General features: G+C 48.1%; 1 protein-coding gene across 3 annotated transcripts in view; it reads left to right on the top strand.

The window, feature by feature from the left end:
* Positions 1-16666, top strand: part of LOC111854848 (hormone-sensitive lipase) — a 36410-nt gene continuing 19744 nt past the window's right edge. For 2 of the 3 annotated variants that reach the window (XM_023833294.2, XM_072716587.1), the window contains exons 1-11: positions 1-149; positions 4983-5224; positions 5908-6192; positions 6569-6659; positions 7086-7231; positions 7377-7562; positions 7817-7957; positions 9647-9791; positions 10858-11085; positions 11768-11914; positions 16477-16631. In XM_023833294.2, the coding sequence (XP_023689062.1) occupies positions 59-149; positions 4983-5224; positions 5908-6192; positions 6569-6659; positions 7086-7231; positions 7377-7562; positions 7817-7957; positions 9647-9791; positions 10858-11085; positions 11768-11914; positions 16477-16631 (1857 nt within the window). In that variant the 5' untranslated portion in view covers positions 1-58. Of the gene's footprint in view, positions 150-2375; positions 2879-4982; positions 5225-5907; positions 6193-6568; positions 6660-7085; positions 7232-7376; positions 7563-7816; positions 7958-9646; positions 9792-10857; positions 11086-11767; positions 11915-16476; positions 16632-16666 lie in introns of those variants that run through there. The other variant, XM_072716588.1, reaches the window with a different exon arrangement.

A 16666-nucleotide genomic window follows, 5' to 3' on the forward strand; every position in this document is an offset into this window, starting at 1 on the left:
GACGCGCCCCTGCCGTGCACGTGCATTGAGCGAGCCCCGCTGACGCCGGCGGGGGAAGATGGCGACGGGGACGGAGGCAGGAAGTTTCAGCGGCGAGAATGGAGTGACTAAGCGACGCTCCTCAAAGCACAATGACAACGGGACTAAAGGTAACCAGGCGTCTAGGCACACCCATTCTCGGCGCCGCGTTGGTAAGCCGTCTTGGGCACTTTGGAGAGGCTGAGCGAGCCGAACCAGGAGATGAACGCTGTCGCTAGTTGTTAGTTAACTAGTCTCTAGGCTATAATATCCTAGTTGGTTATAATAATGCTGTAATACAGATGCCTACTGCTGTTGCTTCCGACCTTTTTTTTTTATTTTTACAATTCATATGTAGTTTTCGTTGGAATTCACTGTCCTCTGAAATAAAATGCATAAGTACCTGCATGTCAAGGGTCAAGTAGCTTGTTTAGTACGTAAATGCACTGCTAACCTGCATGCTGACCAGTCTAAAGATTGTTTACTGATCAATACACAGTAAAGTACTTTGGGTAAGTGTGCTCCTTCCGTGATTCGATCTTGGTGATGTCACACCGATTGCATGTATACAATGTATGCATGTTACAAATATTTTATTTGTAAGTCTAGCTTGTCAGATTCCTAAAGGGTGAGTAAGCCGAACTACTGAAAGCGAATTCTGTTATTAACAATTGATCTTTAATATCTCCCAGCTACTGACGGGCTTCCTTTTGCAAGTCTCCTCCCAACCTCTTCTCCATGGCACGGTGTGTCATTTCAGCTCCCCAAAAGGGGACATTGATTCTACCTTCAACACGTCAGTACGACTTGGGTGTTAGGATATGTAACTAAGGGGCTGGGGGATGGATAATCACTAATCCTTTTATTTTCTGCAGTAAGTGTAGGTAGCAATGCATCATTAGGGCTTAGTGCTCGTTGGAGCTGAATGAAGACTGAGCCAGCTTGGCCTAATCACTGCTTGGTTTAATCAGTCCGGTAAAGAGCTGAGTGGCATGAATGTGTTGAACATTTTAAAAGGCCACAAGGTTTGTGAGATGTGTCCCCCTTGTGTTATACGTGGACATACCTTCTGTACTTGTCATGCGTTTCATGTGGTGATGTAATCTGAAGGACTGTGAAGCTGGACTTGTGCTGTTCCCATGACGATGGCATGTCCCCTGGTTACTGTGTCGCTTTGTACTTTGGGATAACTGGTTGTGGCTTTTACCCAGCGGCTCTGTGCTCACAGAGGTCAGCATCCGAAATGCCACACTGAACTTGTAAATAAATCTCGAGCCGTGGTGGACTTGTTTGTCCATGTAGAATGTTTGCCAGAATTGCATCCCCCATCTTGGTAGCCTGGAAGGCTTTGAAGCCGTGGGAGAGGGCCTCCAAAAGTCTGTTTGAAGTCTCATCACTACGGGTTATGTGGTATAGAGAAATGAAGCCATGTCCTGCTTTATACTGTTTTTCGCAGAGTTGTGTGCATATTTGTGGCAAAGCCTAGCAGCCAAATCCCATCATCCCATCGCTGGTATTTGGCCAGCAGTGTCAGGGCCGTCCAAAAATTGAAACACTGCAAATGTATGGCTTCTGACCTCTCCCTTTGTTAAGCATCTTGTAAATAGAAATTCTTGTCTTTGTCATATCTGATCATCCACCCATTTTCCATAACCTCTTGTCTAGTTGAAGGTCATGGTGATCCCAGAACCTATCCTAGGAAGCACAGGGTATATGACATCTCAGATTGGACATGCTTTCAGTATGGTCTAAGCCAGGGCTATTCAGATCTGGCCCTTGATTCCAAATCCAGGCCTTGTTTTCAGTTCTCCCAGGTAGTTAGCTTAATAATTACTGATTCTGATTAGCCAGAGGCTTTACACCTAGTTCACAGGTAAAGGAAGGCTGGAAAATCAGCAGTGCTTGACCCTTGAGGACCACAATTTGAATAGCCCCGGTCTAAACTTTTTGTGTTAATTATTCAGAATCAGCATGACACTTTATTCACCAGGAACCCAACTTGTCCAAGGAATTTGTTGTAGTGAACTGGTCATAATGAGTACACTTAACATATAATAAACATCACACTGAATTAATTCTGTTATAAATGATTTTTTCTACACACTTAAGCTCTTCAAGGTTGTAGTTATTAGTTGTCTTAATTACTGTAAATTTTCTGAAATGCAAATGCAGGTGCCCTCCCAAAGCAGGCTGCTTTTGTATTGCCCCCACAGGAAGAAGTGGTTGTGTTGAAGGTCACTGACACACACACACATACACACACACAGACAGAGGCTCTGGGCTCTCTCTGAAGGGAGTGAGGCTTAGAGGAGGGTAAACAGCAGGGTAGGGGTTTGGGGTGTAGATGTGGGGTGTGGAGGGGGGCGGGGGGACACGTGGCTGGTGGCTCTCCCTTCCATTTGTTGTCTCTGTCAAAGGGCAAGCATATCTATGTGCCTCCCCCTTCCCAGCTGTGTGAGAGGTTATATCAATGCAGCACAGGCAGCGATGGTATGTCGATAAACACCTCACGTCAAATCCTGGGGGGGCAGAGTGGGTGTAGAAGGGTAAAGGAGAGTGTTGTTGACAGGGTTATGTATCAGATCCTGGCCCCAAAATTAATGGGGAGAGAGGAAACGAAGATGTTTGGGAGTGGGACAAAGGTTGACGGAGGGAACAAAGAAGGGGATGGAAACCAGCTTTGTGGAGGAAAGTGTTTGGCTGTGGAGACAGGCGGTGTCCAATATCAGGGTTTACCCTCTCCCTCCCTCACCCTCCCTCTCCTTCCTTCTCTTTTTCTCTCTCACTCGTGCTTGTCTCTGAGAGGAAATAGTTACCAGGGAGAGACGGGACAAGGACAAATCCATGGGTTCAGACGCTGGTAAAGCAACTTCACTGAAAATTCTCTTTCTCTTTGTTGATTTTAGGTTATGCATTTAATGACCTTGTGCTTCAAAGTCACCCAAGTGCCATTTGTGCATTGTGTTCTTAATGCGAGACTGGTTGGGACGGCGCTTTCCTCATGCTTAATAATTTATGTTCTATTTTAAGGTCTTTATTTATTAATTGGGTGTCAGGTGCTCACAAGCTTTTGGTGTTTGCAGGAGTGGCTACTCAGCTGTGCAGGGGGCTTTTCTTGTGGAGACTGGTGGTGGAATACAGCCCGGGTTTGCCACAGCACACCAGCGTGTCACTTTGCCATTTTTACAGAAACGTAAACATTGATGCTGCTGTGGATGTGTGGCCTTGGTACATTTTGGGGTCTGCTGTGGTGCGGGGATGCTCTAGGCTGTTCCTCAGGCCTGGCTTCAGCTTCCAAATGTTAGTGGCTATAGGAATGTCTGACAGGGTGTGGTCTCACGTGTGTGCCACTGGTTTATGTTCCAGACACACTGTGGGTTGTTACTGTTGCATGCAAGAAATTTAGTCACTAGGCTCGCCAAAGAAGTATTAATCGCGAAGTACCAATTTGCTGAAACTTACAGGGTCACATGCCCTCCACCCCCCCCACCCCCCATAGAGGTAGGCCTAGGACATAAGGACATAAGAAATTTACAAACGAGAGGAGGCCATTCGGCCCATCAAGCTCGTTTGGGGAAAGATTCCTGCATGCCTGTGTTTTGTATTATTGGAGCTGGATAATTAATTAGGTGATTGGATACACTGAATTATTAGCTTTGTGATTTGGAATATGACACTATGTTGCCACTGCTGTCGTGTGAAAGAAAAGGTCGGGAAAGCGGCAGGGACCGCAGCTGGTGTTCAGGCCTGGCTGAGCTGTAGCACTCCAGCGGCGATGGTTTCTACACAAACTGCCTCCCCTGCCTGTTTAGGGGATTTCCATCCAGTCTTTGTTTTCAGTTTGGTGTTATTAGCCCTGTTCAGGGTTTAACTGTTTCTGAGGAAACGTAATCAGTTATATTTTCAACTTCTGTTCTTTTGACACGGGGCCTTTAAATTTTTTGCATTATTATCCATTGTATTCTGATTCTGAATAACAGTAAACTTATTAGGAGTGGCACAAAGACCTTCACACAAATGGAATCTCTCTGTCTCTCTCCCTCCCTCTCTGTCTCTCTCTCACCCTCATTCTCTGAAGCTGGCACAGCTTTGCCCCTCTCTCTCTCTCTCTCTCTCACCCACATTCTCTGAAGCTGATACAGCTTTGCCCCTCTCTCCTTCTCTCACGTCTTTCTCTCGCACCTTCATTCTATTTGTTATCTAATCTATGTTATCTATCGCACCCTCATTCTCTGAAACTGGCACAGCTTTGCCCCTCTGTCTTTGGCTAACTATAGACATCAGACCCGTGACCCAGGGATGGAGTGGAGTTATTTGGAATAAGGACAAGGGGGATAATATCTGGCTAGGGAAAGGACAGAAAAGAGGTGGTGGTTGGGGGGGTGTTGTTAGCAGGCCACGTTTGATCAGGAGAGGAGCAAGAGTGAAAGTGAGGGTTAGGGTAACACCCAGTGCTGCTCCTATATTCATTTTCTATCAAAAGTATGATTCCTCTCCTCTGGGAGAGTCCCCCTGCCTTTGTAGGAGATGACAGGAAACCTCAGCATCCAGCCCCGATCAGTTTCCTCGCATATCAGATGGCCCATCCTGGGATTTTGAGGCATTTCACCAGCAGTGTCAGTGGCAGCAGCTCTCTGACCTCTCCTGCCCAGGTTGCTGCTGCAAACAGTGATAGGTTTGGCAGATTAACGGACAGTGGCAGTCATCTGTGTGGTCACATTGGGGATGGAGCACCAGAATTGCAGCCCCCACGGGTGTTACAGCGCACAGGGTTTGAAAACTTGATGCAGCCGGCTCGGAATAGCCCATATGTCTGCACACGTGACCCTCCTGCTGGCTGTTACGTCTGCTTCATTGTTCATCGCTCCGAAGGCTTGAGACTGAATGTAACCCATAATTAACCGTTCCTCTGTGCCTTCAAATCAAGTGCTCCCCCTCTCTGACATCATGCCTCCCTCCTCCAGTAATGGACACCAAGGCTGTGTTCTCGGCCCTGTACTCCGTGTGTGAGGAGAACGTCGCCTTCTTCACCGGGGGCCCCAAAGGCCCACAGGGGGATGCTGCCCGGCGGCTGGTAGAGGCCCTGACCCTTATTGAGGAGCACGCCCGCAGCCTGGAGCCCGTCGTCTCCGGCTTCGCGGCCATCTACCATCACTTCGACTTTGACCCCCAGACTCCTGCCAATGGCTACCGTTCTCTGGTCAAGGTGCACCTGCGTTATGGAGGGAAAATGCACACTCTCACACACGCAGTTACACTATGTGCTCACATATTTTGGAGTGAACATATACACACATGCACAGAGCTACATGATGTTTTCACATGTTTTGGAGGGAATACGCACACACTCAGACATGCACTTACACAATGTTTGGAGAGAACATGTACATGCACACGTACTCAGCTACACGATGTGCTCACGTGTTTTTGAGAGAACATGCACATATGCAGTTACATGATATACTCACATATTTTGGAGGCAAAATGCACACACATGCAGTTACACGATGTGCTCGTGTGTTTTGGAGGGAACACGCACGCACACACTCGCACGCAGTTACATGATGTGCTTGCATGTTTTGGAGGGAACACGCACACACACACACGCAGTTACACCATGTGCTCATGTGTTTTTGGATGCCTTGCTGGTTTGCTTTGTTACCTGGGGCCTGTACGTGATCCTCTGTATTGCATGAGTTTGCTGCCTCTGGCCAAAAACAGATTCAGGCTAATGGGTGGTGGGAGTGCCTAGCATCCTGGCCTGGGCATAGCCAGCCCAGTGCCGTTTGCTGTCTGGAATATACTCCAGGCCACCTCGTGACCCACACCCAGGTTAGGTACTTAAACGATGCCTGAATGGTGGGGTTTATGCTCTACCTTTCCACTCAGGTGGTGCGCTCTTGCCTTCTCCACATCATCCACAAGGGGCGCTATATCTCCTCCAGCCGGCGCAGCATCTTCTTCCGGGCGGCGCACAATGCGGGCGAGATGGAGGCTTACTGCAGCGCGCTGTGCCAGCTGCGGGCCCTGATGTACCTGGCCCAGCGCCTGCTGCATGACAACGGCCACGGCAACCTCTTCTTCCAGGAGGAGAGCGGCCTGAGCCAGAGCTTTGTGCGCGAATACGCCTCCATGCACAAGGGCTGCTTCTACGGCCGCTGCCTGGGCTTCCAGGTACGCCTCCTGCTGCCTTCCCCAGCTCCTGCCCTCCTCAGCTCTGAGCCGTCACACCCCAGTATTATACAGACAGCATCAGGGAGCTGCTGATTTTGCTTTTAAGAGGAACTGACTGTCCCTCTATCTCTTTGTTTCTCTGTCTCCCCACTTTGCTGGTTTCGCCCTATCTCTTTGCTCTTTCCTTCACACATTCTTTCCCACTATCTCTCCCCATCTCTGTTCATCTCTCTCTCTTTCTCTCCCTCTCCCCCCTTTAACTCCCCTCCCTGTCTGAATATTTTTTCCTATCTCTCTCCATTCCCTCATTTCTCCCTTCCCCTCTGACTTTCTCTCTCTCCCCCCTCTATCTCCCCTCCCTATTTGTCTGCCCCAGTTCACTCCGGCGATCCGGCCCTTCTTGCAAACCATTGCCATTGGCCTGGTGTCTTTTGGGGAGAACTACAAGCGGCACCAATCTGGAATAGGTCAGTCCCCTGCTCCCCTTGCCCCTCCCCAGGCCCAGCTGGGGTGCTCGCTCGCTAGTGGGATCTGCAGGCCACGGCCCTAACCCCACCCCTCTGTATGTTTATGCTGCACACGCCCCCACACGCAGTGGAGCCGGGCACTCCTCCATATGGTGAGTGCCCCTGCAAGGTGCTGTCCGGGACGGCACCTCGCTCTTGTCCCCCCCCCCCCCCACTGTCTCGGGTTGAGTTGCAGTCTGTTAACTATGACCCCTCCCACCCAGATGTGTGCTCCTTGCACTTAGCCTCCTTGTAGATATTTTCTTTCTTGCAGGTGTCCTCCTTTCCCTATTTCCTAACCCCCTCCCCCCCTTCCAGATTGTTCTGTAATTCCTTCCCAACAGCATGTGTGTTTCCATCTCTCATGCCCCTCTTGATTTTGAGCAGGGGTGGCTGCCAGCTCCTTCTTCACCTCTGGAAAGTACGCCATCGACCCGGAGCTACGCGGGGCTGAGTTTGAGCGAATCACGCAGAACCTGGATGTGCACTTCTGGAAGTCCTTCTGGAACATCACAGAGATGGAGGTCTTGTCGGTAAGTGGGGGGGGGGGGTAGCGCAGATCAGCTCGGGCTTAGTTCCATGGTGAGTTTCAGCAGCTACTCCCTATTCTTTATGTTGTGGATGAAGCCGGTGCTCAGCTGCTCATTACTCTGTCCCTTTTGTCCCCCATCCTCACAGAGCCTGGCCAGCATGACCTCCACCCAGGTGCGTGTGAACCGTGCCCTGTCCGTCCCCCCTGACCCCTTCGACCTGCCGCACATGTCAGACCCCCTCGTCTCGGTCACCGTGAGCCCTCCGGTGGCGCACTGTGGCCCTGCGCCCATTCAGATGCGCCTCATTTCCCACGAGTTACGGGAGGGGCAGGTAATGACGTCATGGCTCCTTTTTTCCTGTCTGCTGTTTATTCTCCCTCTTCTCAGTCTCACTCGACCTCCCTCTCTCACTCTGTCTTCTTTTTCAAAGTGAATTTCAGTTGCTTTTTGGCATAATGCCAGATGATAAGTATGATCAGGTAAATGAGGCAGCATGGTGTAATGAAACTAATTTCCCTTAGTGAGCGTCAGAGCTGTGTGCTATTCCACCTCCTCTCTCCATCTTTCCTGTCTCTGTCGCTGTAGGACAGCGAGGAGCTGCTGGCCATTTCCCGCTCGGAGGGGCTCTCGCTGGGCCTAAGGGCCCGGCCCAGCCCCCCCTCGCCCTGGCTGCTGGTTCACTACCACGGCGGGGGTTTCGTGGCGCAGACCTCCAAGTCACATGAGGTATCTGTCACATGAGCATGGGGGGAGCATGGGAAGTGACAGCTCTGGGCCTAGGACTCAATGTGCTGTGGGTGCCATGCTGGTGCCTGGGATGGAGATTTGTGTCTTCGGAAGGTTCCAGATAAAATTTCAGATAGCGCTGAAGGAGCATCTCAGACGAGTAATGAGAGGCAGCCTAGATGCACTGGCAGCCTTCAGTTCTGTTTTCCAGCTCGCCCAACGCCATCCTTTGTCTTCCTTCGCCGTAAAGCACCTTTGTACTTGCAGGTGCTGTAATTAATGACCTGCTATCCCAGCACCAGCCTATTGTCCTGCCACGGGCTTCAGAGAGGTTCGGTTACCATGCCAATAGTGACACCAGGATGGGGCCCCCCAGAGTGTGGCCCCCAGGCTTGAGCTTATGTTTCTCCCCGCTCTGTTCCAGCCGCTCTGATCCTGCTTCCCCAAGCCCTAAGTGCTGGGTGATAAAACAATCTCGATTTTTTTAGCGATAAAAAATGAGGACGATCATGATGATACACACAGACTATAAAATTTGATCAACCAAGTTTGCTCCGTTTTAGAGAATGCGCTGAGACAGACAATTCGATGGCCTGTTGAGCAGAGGTTTACTGAACGCCAACACAACAGCCAATCACCGACGATGTTGTAATTTTGCCCATCCTCCCTTAAAGAAGCAATGCATTTCTTCACAGATAGGACGATTAAACAAATAAATCAGCGCAACATTACAGTAACTAACAATAAATAGACCACTAACTTACGTGTACTGTTAGAGCATTTATGTAACTTATTTAAACTTTATTTTACCAGGTAAATGAACTGAAAACCAGTTCTCACTGCTTTACGTGCTTTTCGGGAGAAACAGCAGATAACGCACTGGAACTTCCTGGGATGCAAACGTCATGCATGTGACTAAACTCTTCAGCCAAAAATGGCAAAGTTGTGTCGTCACGGAGGCGGTTCCAGTTTGTGCAGCCGGGTGAGAGGTGCTGCACGATCTGTCTCAAGTTGTCTTGCTCTCGCGAGGATTTTGTACCATGTGACGTGGTGACGTTTTGCAGCGCCGGACAGAAAAATCTAATCATGATTTAGCATTTTTTTGAATGTGTTTTTTTTTTTTTTGTTTGGTTTAGATACTTTTCTACCTCATAATTTAAAAAAGTTTTTAAGAGACCTGCTTTATTTTATGTTTGCCCTTTAACATATTTGTAATATTATACAGTTTTGCACATTGTTACATTATTATATTGTTTTGTTCATTTGAGCTATGTTTCTTTGAATACTTGAAAATCAATAACCTTTATAGTTTTAAGGGAATTTTGTATGTAAACAGTAAAATTTGTTGGCAAATAAATATTTGTTTACTAATATTGTTTATTTAAATGTATTAATTCTATTTGTCAGAATATGGTTATTTTTATTATTGTTTTGATTATTACATTATTACATGGAACAGCATTGTGAAACTATAATATTAATAATTATCGACATCGGTCAATACAGGAAAAAATATTGTGATAATTTTTTTTGCCATATCGCCCAGCTCTACCAAGCCCACACTCTTTCTGGCAGACAGCCCATCTGGCCTCCTGGAATCTGGACCCTGATTCATGGGGTACCATCAGAGAGCCTGCCCTCCCTGCAGGGTATTATTCTGAGCACCCACCCTCCTTCTCCCCCTTCCAGCCGTACCTAAAGAGCTGGTCCCAGGAGCTGGCTCTGCCCATCCTGTCGGTGGATTACTCCCTGGCCCCCGAGGCCCCCTTCCCCCGAGCTCTGGAAGAGTGCTTCTACGGCTACTGCTGGGCTCTCAAGAACCACCACCTCCTGGGTGAGTGTCAAGACCTGCCCCCGGTCCTTCATGCTGGGCCCCGTGTGCTCTCTGTCTCTCTGTCTCTGTCCGTCTCTCTCTCTCTCTGGCTCTGTCTCTGTCCGTCTCTCTCACTCTTTCTCTGTCTCTGTCTCCCTTTGTCTATGTGTGTGTGTGTGTGTGTGTCTCTCTCTCTCTCTCTCTCTCTCTCTCTCGCTCGATCTCTCTTTCTCTTACTGGTACATGCCTAGTGCAGTGCTGCTACATGGTGCTAACTAGTACTGGGCAGCATGACCAAAAGTTTATATAATTTTTTTTTTTTTAAAAGATTGTGGAAATTTCACGGTATATTATAGTATCAAGTTCACCCTTTCCTCAGCATTAAGCATTTGCATCAATAAAATACAAGGTGTGTTCTTATTATAAAAAAGTTTATATTCAGCTTCATAGTATAACCGACATGCTTTATTAGATTTTTAATATATATTCAGCTCGATAACGACATGTTTTATTGATTACAGCTATATACTTAGCTTGATAAGAAGCTTTATTGGACTAGTATATTTTGCTACATAGTGACCCGTTTTATTGATAACTGTATACTTAGCTTGGTAGCAACATGTTTGCTTAACAAACATGATTATTACCAAGATAAATCGATAATGAGGGATTTTGCATAATGAGGGATTTAATTGCAGACTTAATTATATTACACATAATCCAAGACTGAAGCAGTACCTCTAAATGCACAGTTGACAGGCGTCCCCTCTCAATACACTCTGTACAGTGATCCATTGCGCTTCTAACAGCGAACAATATTATATCATTTGCTGCCTTCTGAAGCATTACTGCTTTTGTTTCAGAGTTTCAGAGTAATGTTACAATATGGCTGTATATGAAAGATTCATAATGTGCGGGAAATGAAAACCAGCATACCACCCAGCACCAGTGCTAACCCATCCAACCATACATCCATCCAACTTCAAAGCACTGATCCATTCCAGGGTTATGGTGGGAGGGGAGTGCAGGGGGGAGCCCCAGACAGGACGTCATGTTAACACTGTCACACTCGTTCTCCCCTGGCTAGGATGGACGGGTGAGAGCGTCTGCCTGGCTGGCGACAGCGCCGGGGGTAACCTGTGCCTGACGGTGTCCATGCGGGCTGCGGCGCATGGCGTGCGTATGCCCGACGGCATCATGGTCGCCTACCCTGCCACACTGCTGACAGCCTACGCCTCGCCCTCGCGCCTGCTCACCCTCATGGACCCCCTGCTGCCTCTCAGCGTGCTATCCCGATGCCTCAGCGCCTATGCCGGTGAGCTGTCGTATTGCTGCTGCCACTTACAGCCGCATCCATATTAACGGGGCTGAATCAGCAGGAGGCCTATTTTGAAGTCAGATAACTATGTGAAGACCCCACATTACGCCAAGGCTTCTAGAATCCGACTGTAATCCTAAGAATACAGTGCCCCAGGGAAACTTGCTCCCACGTTCTGTCCATATCACTGCGGTTTTCTGGAATGTGTTTTATAATTTGGAAGATTTGTGACCTCCTGTTACAGTTAAACATAAAACTCATGGATGAAATGAGCTAAAAACTCTAGCCAGTAAAAATCTAACATCCTTGATAACATAATCTGCGACGCTAGTTTAGAGATTAGCAAAACAACCTGTGGCCTGTTTCTTGACTGTCTTGACAGACTGAACAGAATTAGCACTAAACCATTATTTTACACATTTAGCACGTCTTGCTCGCTGTCTGACGTTGACGACTGATGCTGGTCTCTAAATAACGCTTAATGGTTTTTTTATGGGTGTAACAAGGTTTAATGGAATTAGCTATTTTTTGTTACAGGCTTTAATTTGATAATTGCTGATCAATTAAGTAATGTAAATGTGAAAGAGAGGTCTTTAAATGTAGCTTCACACTGCAATTTGGGCCATCCTCGATGTTGTGTCTCTGGCCCACTCACCTCCAACTCCTGCTCTGGCCCTAGGCATGGAGCCGCAGGCGGAGAAGCAGGTGGAGAAAGTGAGCGCACTTGGCATGGTGAGGAGGGACACAGCCCTGCTCCTGAGGGACTTCAAGCAGGGGGCGTCCAACTGGATCCAGGCCCTGCTGGACCCGAACCGGGCTTCCGCCGGTACTGGCACCCCTGCTCGTGCGTGCGTGCGTGCGTGCGTGTGTGTGTGTGTGTGCGCATGCATGCATGCATGTCTGCATGTGTATGCATGTGTGTGTGCGTGAGTGGTGGCACTGACTTGCAGTGTGTTTGTATGGATGACGTCAGTCATAAGCCTACCTTGTGGGACATTGGCAGGCATGGTAAATGTGATTCCAGGCTCTTCATCTCTCTCCGCTGGCTTTTCTGGCAGCCATATTTACCATTTAGTCGACTTTAACAAAGTTATTGTGCTTCATTTTCTTGCTGATACGCATGCCGTATATGCAGCTGACTTCTAATGACTTACACACCCTGATTTTAGGATTGAGATGCTAAGTGTCACAGCTTCTCTCTGCTATTGTACATTAACAGTCGATTCGGCCTCCGCTGTCCTGTCCTGTCCTGCCCTGTTCCTTTCCTAGCCTCTCTCATCTCTGCAGTCTGTTGCCGCCTGTTGGCGTGTCTCAGCCGCCGTTTGACCGTTGTGATGACTTTGCTCCGCCTTCCCAGCTCTGTCCCTGCTCCTGGTAGGAGGTTGTGTGTAGTCTCACGTAGCCACCACCATGGTCTCCTCCCAAACCATCCCCCACCTTCCTCTCCTCCACGTTTGACATCTCCTGCAGGGGACTGGCTATTGAGATGTCAATCACAGATATTGATGACATTAGAATCATTATAAATGGATTCTCCTGACCCATTTGAACTTTAAATCTCCTAGGGCTGTCTTATGGCATCATGTCACCAGGTCTCCTTTCTTTAGTGCAGCAGTGAGTCTTGACTGGTCTTTGAAGCTACTGAAAGGACTAAAAAATAAGTAACATTACCAGCACTGGGACACAGGCCTGCTCTGTATCTGCTTATTTAGGCTAAGCAGACAAGGCACCCTCGGACATTTAGAGGAACAACGGGTCCAGTCAAGGGAGACCAGGCACAACCTTGTGCTCCAAGAGCCCCTTTGTTTCTGCTAACGATACAAATTTGAGCTTGTCTTACATATACAAGTCTTAGAAGTTCCAATATGTACGACACAAAGAAGCTGTTCAACGAATCTGTAAAGTGTGTTTATTTGTAAAGGTCAATTCTCTCATTCTTTTGGGTTGACTTCCATATTCGATCCTGCAGAAACAATGCTTTTCATTCTTGTTGCCTGTCTGAGCATTGTTAGCATTCAGCTGGAGCAGTACAGCCCCCTTCTGAGTGGTATGGCTTTGGTATATAAAGAGCCTGCGTGCAGTACAATGCAGATGTTAGCTTTTATCAAATTATCCTTTAGCAATTCAAATGCAAGTCTGTAGCAGTGCAAGTGTTATCCATTAGCCATGCACATATGAGTCCATAGACATGCATGCATTTCAATTCAATTCAGTGTTATTTGTATAGCACATTTTCACAACATTACAGTGTCTCAAAGACCTTTACGTTATCCCTGGCCAAAGTTTCCAGTGAGCAATCCAGAGGTGGCAGTGGCAAGGAAAAACTCCCTAGCAAGAAGAAAACTTGGGAGGAACAAGACTCAAAGTGGCGAGCCCATTCTCCAGGGGCTGACAGAGGAAATGAAATAAACAAGGTGGCAAAATCCTTAGTTACACAATCCAAATGTTAAGATTCGACTTTAAATGTGGAGGCAGAAGGGCGAGCAGGCCGGAAGGGCGTCACAGGTAGTAGAGGAGCTGCAGGCAGTAGGGTAGGCAGGATATCTCTATATATAGAGAGAGAGAGAGTATTTATTTATTTATTTATTTATTTATTTATGTCTCCAGGATAAAAAAAAAAAGAGCATTAACCAAAGTAGTGGAGACTAGAGGCAGTGCAGACAGTTAGGTGAGTCCGGTATGTAAGCTCCAGCAGATATGGCTATGGCAGCGTAAGTAGGAGGGAGAGGCATGGGGAGTCCCTGAAACATCAGCACTCAAATACCATAAGGGAGTGTGAAGCTAGCGTATCTACACTGACAGTTCAGTTCCCACCCAGCTCTGCAACTCACACTGTGGGCCTAACTGTGCCTGAGCAGTTAGCTATAGTAACAACACTGACAGTACAGTTCATCCATTATGCTTCAGCAATGCACATGCTAGCCTTTAGGCAGGTAGTTAATCTTTAGCATGCGCCTTGGCCTGTAGCAGTTCAGTTCAGCCGTCAGCAGCATATGGTCTTTAGCAGTGCAGATGCTGTTCCACAGGACTGGTGACTGTACCTAACAAAACAGCCCACAGGTGTTCCTCACTTAATTGGGGTGGGGGGCATGTAGGCACTTGTGGGTCCACTAACTAGCAACCAGTCCTTCACAAATATCGTAAAGTCACCCCCTTCTCCAGACCAGGAACAGCTTCTCTTAGCTGTTATTCTCAGCGGTATAATTGTGGCTAAATTCAAACGTAGGAGAGCTGGGTCAGCAGGACAGCAGAGCAGCTAAGAGGCAGGGATGGCGAGGTTATCGCAGAAGGGCAGTGAAGAGGCAGGGATGACGAGGCTCTGGCAGCAGGACAGCAGAGCAGAATAGAGGCAGGGATGGCGAGGCTCTTGCAGCAGAGCAGATAAGAGGCAGGGATGGCAAGGCTCTGGCAGCAGGACAGCAGAGCAGCTAAGAGGCAGGGATGGCGAGGTTATCGCAGAAGGGCAGTGAAGAGGCAGGGATGACGAGGCTCTGGCAGCAGGGCAGCTAAGAGGCAGGGATGGCGAGGTTATCGCAGCAGGGCAGCGAAGAGGCAGGGATGACGAGGCTCTGGCAGCAGGGCAGCTAAGAGGCAGGGATGGCGAGGTTATCGCAGCAGGGCAGCGAAGAGGCAGGGATGGCGAGGCTCTCGCAGCAGGGCAGCTAAGAGGCAGGGATGGCGAGGCTCTCGCAGCAGGGCAGCTAAGAGGCAGGGATGGCGAGGTTATCGCAGCAGGGCAGCGAAGAGGCAGGGATGACGAGGCTCTGGCAGCAGGACAGCAGAGCAGAATAGAGGCAGGGATGGCGAGGCTCTCGCAGCAGGGCAGCTAAGAGGCAGGGATGGCGAGGCTCTCGCAGTACCCCAGAACTATACATCATCAATAATCTAATAAAGCCTGCTGGATCAGCTATATTAAAACAAGTCAGTTATACTGTCAGGCTAAATGTAAACCTTTTTATAATAATTAATTCAATTCAATTCAATTTTATTTATATAGCGCATTATCACAACATTACATTGTCTCAATGCGCTTTACATTTCTGCCTCGTAAGGACCCCCCATTGAGTAAGCCAAAGGCAACGGTGGCAAGGAAAAACTCCCTAAGAGGAAGAAACCTTGGGAGGAACCAGACCCAAAGGGGGAGCCCATCCTCCAGGGGCCGGCAGATGAGTCAAACAAACAAGATGAAATGACTAAGCTAATACAGACAAGATGAAATGACTAAGCTAATACAGGGGTTGAAATATATGTCTCAATGCAGCGGCCGACCGGTGCAGGCACGTGGTGCTTGATGCACGATGGCAGGATTAATAGACACACAGCCGCAGGATGGATGGCGAGGCATAATAACAAATTAATAAAAAAACATCTTCTGTAACACATTGCTAAACATATTTTATTAACATAAACACTTAAATGATTGCATAATCAGCCACCCAGCTGATCAGCATGCCACATAAGGAAGGAATTTGGACAGTGGAAGATATTTTGCATGATAACAATTAACAGTGATTATTCTCTTATGGTCATTCGCCTGATTTAAACTTATTTAATGTTTTAATAGAGCTGGTTAAAGCTTTAGCTACTTCTTAGTTACAGTTTAATACTTTAGCCCAAACCTGCAATTAGAATTAGAATAGCTGACATGCATCATTAGTATGCAAATTAGGATCTGTTTTATTTTTGCATACACAGATGTGGTAATTCTGAAAGGCAGACTGTTCTCGCTATTATTGCGTGACTTTGTAGCTGTCTGCAGTTATATCGATTGGACCTGTCGCTCTGATGAGATGATCTGTCAGCACAAACCTGGGTCTCAGTAATAGATTCCAGCACCTCTTCCGTGTCATCTACAGTTTTGTTGCTATGACACTATGTTGTCCAGCCTGTCCCTATCATCCCCAGTGCTTGGTGTCACCCTGCTTGTGTGATTCAGCAAGCCATAGGTTCCACATTTGTCCTGTGCTGTCCTGTTGTAGTGTGGGGCCCCCTTCTGTCCGTTTATGGTAATGTCATCTTCATGTCTTTAGCTTACCATGTTGGGTGCCATGCTAAGATTGAGTGATTCTTAGCATTCTCTGCCCTTGTCAGGTTTTGTATGCGTCGATGTTTGTCTGAGCTTCTGAGCATCTCTCTCTGCTTGGTTTCTCGTCTGTTTCCTGCTGACCACCTGTGAGTCTGCTCCCTCCCTCCCCCCCATTGTATTTGTGAATGTGACTTTCTCATGCCTTATTGATTGCTTCTGTTCCCTGGAGCAGCGCTATTTTGCTTGTGTATCTGTGCATCCCAGAATGCTCCTTTCTCTTCATTCCCCCTCCATCTCTGTCCCAAAAGCCTGATTTGCCCCCCTGTTAACCAACCCCCCCCCCGCCCCCCACCCCGCTTCAGACACGATGAGGAAGAGCGTCTCGGAGGCCAGCATCAGCTCCCCGTACTCAGACCCCGCGCAAATCTCCCTGCGCCAGGAGTCGCTGAAGAGCCAGACCTGCCTGGACCTGAGCTCCCACAGAGACCGCAGCCCATCCCTGCCCTCAGAGCATGGGGTAACGTGTCCCTGCACCATCTCTAAAGCTCAACC

This window comes from Paramormyrops kingsleyae, chromosome 9 (assembly GCF_048594095.1).
Source record: "Paramormyrops kingsleyae isolate MSU_618 chromosome 9, PKINGS_0.4, whole genome shotgun sequence".
Taxonomy (NCBI): domain Eukaryota; kingdom Metazoa; phylum Chordata; class Actinopteri; order Osteoglossiformes; family Mormyridae; genus Paramormyrops; species Paramormyrops kingsleyae.